At 40.3% G+C, this 8,209-nt stretch overlaps 1 protein-coding gene across 1 annotated transcript; it reads right to left on the reverse strand.

Annotated features, from left to right (window-relative positions):
- Positions 1 to 724: 724 nt before the first annotated feature.
- SMIM28 (small integral membrane protein 28) lies at positions 725 to 7,995 on the reverse strand. The gene is made up of 2 exons (XM_062622806.1): positions 7,174 to 7,995; positions 725 to 3,310 (listed from the first exon to the last, which is right to left on the reverse strand). The coding sequence occupies exons 1-2, from the start codon at positions 7,282 to 7,284 to the stop codon at positions 2,912 to 2,914; spliced, it is 510 nt and encodes a 169-aa protein (XP_062478790.1). The 5' UTR covers positions 7,285 to 7,995; the 3' UTR covers positions 725 to 2,911.
- Positions 7,996 to 8,209: the final 214 nt, after the last annotated feature.

An 8,209-nucleotide genomic window follows, 5' to 3' on the forward strand; every position in this document is an offset into this window, starting at 1 on the left:
GTTTAAGGCCCTGTCCAACCTGGCATTGAACACTGCCAGGGATGGGGCAGCAACAGCTTCTCTAGGCAATCTGTGCCAGTGTTGGAACTCATAGTGAAGAATATTTCATTACTTCGGTGATGTTGGCTAAAGAGAGCCAGCTGTGCATGTGGAGCTCTTGGATACAGTATTCAGGCATACTTCATACTTATAGCATACCTTGTCTCTTATCTCCAAAATCTCTATTAGATGTTATATTTTAAATAAGGGCTGCATAAGCTAGGCAAAGAATAATAGATTAGAAAAATAAGCTAAGTTACAGGATGACCTGCAAAGCATAAAATGCAATATCAAACAGCAGTTCTTTCCTTGTGCTCTAGTTCATATCGAGTCATAAATTTAGGAAAAAAAAAATAAAATATACTTGTGCCTGATTTAGAGTCTACACAACCCCTGGCACACCGGTCTAGAGCATAAAATCATAGAATAGTTAGGGTTGGAAAGGACCTTAAGATCATCTAGTTCCAGCCCCCCTGTCATGGGCAGGGACACCTCACACTAAAATGATGGTACCAGTGTGATGGTAAATGGTACCAGTGTGTTAACTTGCTACTTTTGTAATAAAAACATAGCGGGATTTGAGAGTTATCTGAGAAATACTGTGTGAGAGACAGTCATTCGCTATATTTGTGGAGACAATAGCAGTTCTTGACTAGTTATGGGAGTATATCAGTCTTGGTCACAAGAAATATTGGTCAAAAGTTATCTGAATTGTAACTAAGGTAACTGGAGAGCAGTTTAGAATGATGAGCCCAGGGTTGGGTTTCAGGTGCTACTCTGGTTAAGGGTAAAAAAGAAATTGTGCTGACAACAGTGTAACTCATTCCAGAACAAAGATCTTTTTAAGGCAAAATACATTCAAATTGATATGACAAAGGCAGAATTTTCAAGCATATCTGTACGATTCTGCTGAAATTAGTGGAATATACAGACACCAAAGGCAAAAGTGATTTACCTTTGAACCTGAAACCTTTGTACCTTGATGATTAGGTAGTGTATGTTGTTTGGGTCTCGTATTTTTGCAGCTTTCCTTGTAGGTGGCAGAAACTCCATGTACCAAATATTAAGATGGTAAAAAAAAAAAAAAAAAAGGCAAGGAAACAGTAAAATAACAGTACTTCTAAATGCCTCCGTGAATACCAGGAACTCGTCCCAGACATGGCTGGGAAAGAAAAAAGGGTGACTGAATTTGGATTTGTCCAAAACACCTGCTCTTACAGTTTGGAGACAAAAAGGGAATGTTAGAAAAGGGAATGGTCTCAGAAGTGTAGTTCAAGAAAATAATCCATTTCTGAATCACATAAAGCAGATCTTTTTGCTCCTAGTTTAAGTGAACTGTGTGAGTGGAATCATCAGGTTTGACCTGCACTGCTCTTGGCTGCTGTGGTGATGTGATTTGTGCCATTGTTGGCAATAATATGAGATTGAACTACTTGCAGCTCGAAAGTTGTCTGGTTTTCTTCTGCTGTACAGTGATGAATTCTTCTTCCATTATCTTGGGGGTTTTGTTTGGTGTTTGGTTTGGATTGGATTTTGTTTTGTTTTTAAAGGGATGTGGTACATTCACAAAGCAGGACTGGCTGATACTGACACCTCATGACAGTTGCTGGAATCACAGCGTGTAACTCGGGACAGCCGCTTGAATTAGGGATTACACCAAGACTGCCACACAGCAGTATGTAGTAGTTGTTATGTTGGCAGGTCGCAGACAAATGTAGTATCATGGAATAGCTGACACCTGCAAGGAAGAAGCTGTCATAGCTTTTGAGGCTGTCAGGATCTGTAGGAACCACCTTCTGTAACAAGAGCATTTATCAACATGAAAATGTTATCCTGTAAGAAAGAATTAAAAATAACATACACCATTGCCTAAAAGTATGCATGTGCAAGCCCTCCTGAAACTGAACCACTGGCACCAATGCACTTGAATGAGATTTACTTTGACCTAGTGATGAAGGAGAAGGGGGTATAATGCTGGTTTGAAATACAGACCAGATTTTTGTGTGTGTGCATTTGATTTTATTTCCCCCCAACTCCTTCTCACGCTGCACCAAATACATCACAGGGTATATTGTTGTAGACTTGTAAATTGGAAAAGAAGTCAAGGCAGTAGCCTGGAATATCAGGACCTTGCAGACCCGGGCAAGTAGCTCGGAGCGACAGTGTGAGTGTACTCTTGTGTGCTCTAGAGTCTTCCTCACCCAGAATGATCAGGTCTTCTCTAGCTCTCCTTGTTGTTCAGCTGTGATAAGACAACCTTTATCCACAGCACGCGTTTGAACCTTTGGGGACAATTGCTGGAAATTTTGTAGAGGTTACATACATATCTGCTTTCCTGAGATCTGTTGTGATCATTCCAGAGCACTGCAGAATGATGTGATGTTAACACACGTAGATGGGCTGAATCGGAAATAGTCAGAATTGCCAGAAATTCAACTAAAAATAAACACATGAAAAAGAAAAAGCCAAACTGGAACAGGTATATGCTAAAACCCCTTTTCGTGACTGGTGAATCTATAGCATAATTCATGTTTCCTTGTAGCTGAGGGATTGCAGAGGGACAGATTTCCACTTGTCCTTACGTTTAATTCTTGTGTGACACCCTTTTTTAACTAGAATACCCATGTTACCAGTCTGGGACTGATTTGGTGCTACACTGTGTGTATATGCTTGCAACAAGTGGAAAGTAGAAAAGCATAGTAGAATGAGGTGAAGATGCTTGTTCCCTGTTACTCCAGGTTTCTTCTTTCATTAGTTCACTGGTTTGGCGCTTTGCTTGGGATCTTCTTGCAAATTTTAAAGGCCATATAGCAGTTCCATGTTTGTGCCTTGAGGGGCTGCATGCTTCAGCTAAGGTGCTTCTGTAGGAAGTTTATTTGGCACTGTTGGACTGCAGCGTGCTCTCTTCGTAAGGAGGCACTGGTTCTGGAGAGAGCTCAGTGTGAGCCTCGTCCATGGAAGTCTTCATGGTGGCCTCCTCGTAGGATGGAGGCAAGCACACAGTGAGGAATGTGGCATCAGGGAGCAGAGTGGAGTAGTGGAAGCTCTGTTCATTGTTCCAGGGCAGCACGGAAAGGAAATTGGACACATCATGCTCAGGCAGGGACTCGGGGAGGTCGATGCTGAAGATCTGTCCCTGTGGAGTGGGGTGCTGGCAACGGCGGTACAGGAAGAGCAGCAGGAATGCCAGGAAGAGCATCATGGTGGCAGGCAATATGATGCACAGAAATGGTTCTATGTCATCTTTGGTTGAGCTTGACTGTTGACTGCTCTGTAATCAAAGCAAATAGGTAGTGTGTGGGATTCCTGGAGACCTCTTAATCAGAGAGAAAATAAGAAAAAAGAATATCTCCATCTCCCCTGCAGATGTAGCAGTTGCTTTTCCAAATGACTTTCTGACTGCCTTAGGGATATTCAAGCAATATGTTTTGCAGATTTATAGATTGCTAGATTCTATGTACTGGTCCACTAAAACAAATGACAACTATGACAAAATAAATGGAGAAGTTGTGAAGAGTGGTGGGTTTCCAGGAAACCCTGTCTCCAGTGGGGAAAAAGCCCAACAACCTGGATTTGTATGTATTTTGGTATGAGGTTTTATTACTCCTGGATTATACCAGGACCTGTCCTTTTTGTGGAAGGTTGGTCAAGCTTTTAAAGCTAGGGAGAATAGCCAGTTGCAAAGGAATAGGGCTGGTGATCCACCTCCTAGTGTTTGTTTGCATTTAGAAAACTGTGCTGTTTACTTTAAAGAACAAATACTACCACAGCTACTCCTTTCATCAGGACCCACTACAATACCTATTGTTTGGGCTATTCTAACTTTGGAGGCCAGCTCCAGGTACAACACAGTTTGTCAGAACAGCCTGGACTTGGGCTCTTTCTTGAGTTTGTTCTGCCAGCTATGCCAGAATAGTTTTAAAACTGTAGAAAAATAACTTCTGTTTTTATGACTGCTGCGACAGCTTTGTGTCCTGCAAAATGTAGCCACAAAATGTCTCTCCCACAGCTTTTGAATTGTGTCATAGTGTTAACAGGAATAATATGCTATTTTTTTTAAAATAGCATTTGTGCTCTATTGTTGTATTAGCTTCACTTTAAAAATTCAATATAGATAATTTCCAGTCTGCCTCTATCTAGCTCTAGCTTATAATAACTGGTTCTCATTTAGAGACTAGTCGAGAGAGTGGGAAAAATCCAAACCCTAAAATTCTGTGTATTATCAACTCGTTCCCTTTAAGTACTTGAAGACTGTAATCAGATGGCTTTTTCACATTTTTATGGTGAGACTGAACAGGTCAATGGATCAGATTTCCTTTATTTTGAACAAAGGCAGCTTTGCAAGTGAGGAGAACTCCAGTGGTTCTTTCCTCAAAGCATTTGGAAGCGGGGATGCAAATGGGCTGTTGGCAGTAATGGCTCTGTGAAAAGGGCGGGGAACTCCAATGTCCCCTTCTTGATCTATGAAAACTTTCTCTGCTTATTCTTCCAAGAATCATGGTCATTCCTTTAGCTACAAAATCACATTGTAACCTATGTTCAACTGATTATCTATCAGGCATTTGTTACCTCCTTGCTTTGTTGTCATATCATGAAATTTGTAGTATGTGGTCATGCCTAAGAAAAATGTAATAAATAGGTTTTGACTTCTAACAAATAGTGCAGTGAAGATATCTGCTTTTTTTTTTTTTTTTTTTCCTGAGGTATTGTGTGTCTAAAGCCAAACCCATTAAGGTAAGTTTAAAGTACATTGAAACTTTAGTGGGCTGGCTATTAAGCTGTTTTCCCTAGCTGTCTTTTACCACAAAAATGCACACTAAAGAACTATTTCATATTTACTGATCATTTCTTATTAAAGAGTTTCTGGCAGTTCAAGCTGTTGTCTTACCTGATCATTAAATGAGCTGCAGGAAACAGCAGAGTTGGAAGAAAATGTTCAGCTATTATTCTAATTCAGATGTTAAATCCTTCTTTTAAAAATTAGGGGATTTTTTGGTTTTTAAAGTTTGTTAGCACTTTTTTGGTGTGTCTTTTGAGGTGCATAAGGCACTTCACAGGAAAATGAGAAAATGCATTCACTATTGTGTTTGAGCACTACATATATTGAGGCTCATGGAAGCTGTTATGTTACCAGTACTGTTACAGTAAATATCTGGAATCAACTAAAGAAAGTAAAATCCTCTCCTGTTTAACATCTGGAAGTTTTCAAAGCGAGCATATGAAGTGACTAAGGGAATTATTTGGTGGTGTTCTCTTGACTGGTTTAGTTTTGATGCTGCTGCTACACTGGAGGTCAGTGTGCTCTGCCTGTGTCATCACAGGCATTATTGTCAGGTTTATAACTGATGAAAATAAGGCTACAGGTCCCAGCATGAAATAAGTTGTAGACACAGAAGTACAGGGACCCTTTATAAAGAAAAAGGCAGACAAAGGCATGAGGGTAAAAGGGGTTATGGTTCTTAAAAGTCTTCTTTTTTCCCCCCCCAGAACTGATTTTAGTAGGATGGTTTGGCCATTGCAAACACATATTTATTCACTTTCTTTCATTTACACCTTTGTAGGGACTGAAGCAGAGGGTCAGTTTTCCCAAACTGAGCACACACTAGAAGTAGTAAAGCCTTTCATTAGTAGTCTGTCTGCCTATATTTTTATAACAACATGATGAGCATGTGCAGTTGCCATCTTACAGATTACATGAATCGTATCAGTTTAGATGAGCTTTTTAACTTGTGCCTGTTGGTAAAGGAATGGAATGCAGAGTGCAGCCGAGTTGTGTGGTATTTCCATGATGAGTAATGGAATGGGTTTAAAATTGAACTCTCTGTCTAGACAAAAGGAGCCTCCTACCTGGATTGGAAGTGAATGACCAAATAAGGCCAAACATAAGTTTAAAGAGAGCTTTTGTGCAAGGGTAATAAAATTAAAGTTTATTTTGCTGACATTCCCACTGAAGTGATTGTTTGATTGGTGCTAAGATTATGTTAATGATTTCATAGGCTACTTAGAACTTTATTACACTTATTTTTATTAATATAGCCCACATTTATACTAATATCTTTTGAAGCTGAATCAGGAAACCAGTACTTCTGAAATGTTTTTAGTGGATTTGAAACAAAGTCTGCTTTGAAGTCATTAGGCTATGGTCTGTGAATAGGTGCTTGCTTCTTAAAGCTGCTTCATTATTGCTTGTAAAAAGAAAAACCTAATAAATCTGGCAAATAGAAAAACATTTTGCTGTGTTTTTGGATATATTAATAATGACATACAATTTTAAAGTGAGCCCAGATTTGTACAGAATTCTTAGATACTTGTTAGAATGCAACTCTGCTGTTTGTTTCTCACTGTCAGACAAAACCAGTCCAAAGGTGTGAAGACCTTGCTATTGCTATTCTAACGCTGGCAGTGTTACTGGTGAAGTACACATGTTTAAAATTGTAGAGGCATTTAAAAACTATTTTTTTCTCCTGTTATGACCCACAGACACATACTCCTACCCTTTTTTATTTTACAACAGGACACTTGATATCCCAGCTACGTAGTGTGGCCAGTTCATTAGCTAATGCTACTTGACTCAGGTATTTACTGGGGATATATGTGCACCTTAAATTATGATTTCTGATCAGAGAAACCCTTTCACTGTATCCCAGCCAAAGCCAGAAAGGCAGACTGTGTTTTTATCTCTGAGGGCTACTTCCCTCCCCCTGTTTGCCTGCATGTGATCCTCTCTCACAGAAGTAATCAGTGCCCAGCTTAGTGAACAAGAGTTCATTGCTGACTGCTACTGACTTAACATCTGCAGAAAGGCTTCATGGGACCAGATCCAAAGCATAAACATGCATTTAAAAGAAAGGAAATGAAGGAATAGGAGAATGCATTATGCTTAAAAGAAATAATTAAACTTCTTTACCTGCTGCCCCAGCAAGATTTTTCCATCTACCGTTCTTCTTTCCCCACAAATATGTTTAAAGCAGCTTAGCAGCAATAAGTAAATGCTCTATGTAATTAAGCAGTTCTGCTTTGATACATATCAATATCCCCATATTTACTCTATGCTATACACTGAGACATTACGCAGACATACACGCACATGCAAAGTCAAAGGGCATGCTACAGAGACAAGCAGGGGGTACTGACCTGAAGCTCTGTTTCCAGAAGTGGTCCACCTGGTTCGCTGTTTAGCCAGTCATAGTTTCCCCTGTCAGCATGTCCAAATTTCGTCCAGCTGCTGCCCAAGAGCCACCTCATGCTTTCATTAACCTGGTCTCCTGTCTTCGTGCCTCCACCTTGCTTCACTGCTTGCAACTGCGTCTCCGCCTCCCAGCCTTGATCGAGCTGGGCTGCTCTCAGCTAATGATCCTTCTTAAATGATATCCCATTTATAGTGGAAAAGAAAAAAAGAAGTTAGACACCCCCCCACCCCCATCATCGGGAAGCCAAGCAAATAGAGCCTCTCTCCACTTCCAACTCAATCTCTCTGGATTTGCTTCAGTGGCCTACATTACCAGCAAAGCTGGCATCAGGTATCCGAGAGCTGGGGCTGATAGTGCTCTGATTGGAGAGTTCCTGCATTAGGATTATTAAAAGGGGAATTTGCATGTGAATCTGAGTCCACACGGTCATGACTCTGCTCAGATAAATAATGCTCTATATTTAGGTACCTAATAAACACTTTTCCCAACAAAATAAAATAAGTAAACCCCACACCACTGTGTCGATAGCAGAGACTCTCCCTCAGTTACACAGTGCAAAGAGGAACCATGATCCAGACAGGTTTTTTCTCCCTATTGCTGGAACATACAGTAAATAGTGAGAATGGTTTCTGCGTAGAGAGGTGAGGACGTAAGGCTAAATGCTGTGCTGAATTATTTAGCAGTGTTAGCATGTAGATGTTAATGATAAATCTGGAGAGAGAGCTCTGCCAGGAAAGCTTTGGTCACTGAGAGTCTAGGTTTGCTTTCAGTGTTTCCAGCGAGAAGCATGTGTGCTGTTTTATCAGAAAACTTCATTAATGTCTGGTAACCTCTGAAGGGAGGAGTTTTTAAGTTGAAAGTTGAATCAAGGTTTAGCATTTGCTGAAAAGGTGGTGGTGTGTTTTTCTGCCTTGCTGTGAGCAGAGGGAGAGGCTAGTGATAATGTCCCATTTGACTGTGGTGAATCTTGCATGGTTTCT

This window comes from Pezoporus occidentalis, unplaced genomic scaffold (genome assembly GCF_034315485.1).
Source record: "Pezoporus occidentalis ecotype Australia unplaced genomic scaffold, CSIRO_AGI_Poc_V1 ctg248, whole genome shotgun sequence".
NCBI classification, from domain to species: Eukaryota; Metazoa; Chordata; class Aves; order Psittaciformes; family Psittacidae; genus Pezoporus; species Pezoporus occidentalis.

Coding starts and splice junctions, on each gene's coding strand:
- SMIM28 (XM_062622806.1), bottom strand. CDS start 7,284: ATGAGGTGGCTCTTGGGCAGCAGCTGGACGAAATTTGGACATGCTGAC. Junction 3,311..7,173: donor TTCTGGAAACAGAGCTTCAG/GTCAGTACCCCC, acceptor CTTTGATTACAG/AGCAGTCAACAGTCAAGCTC.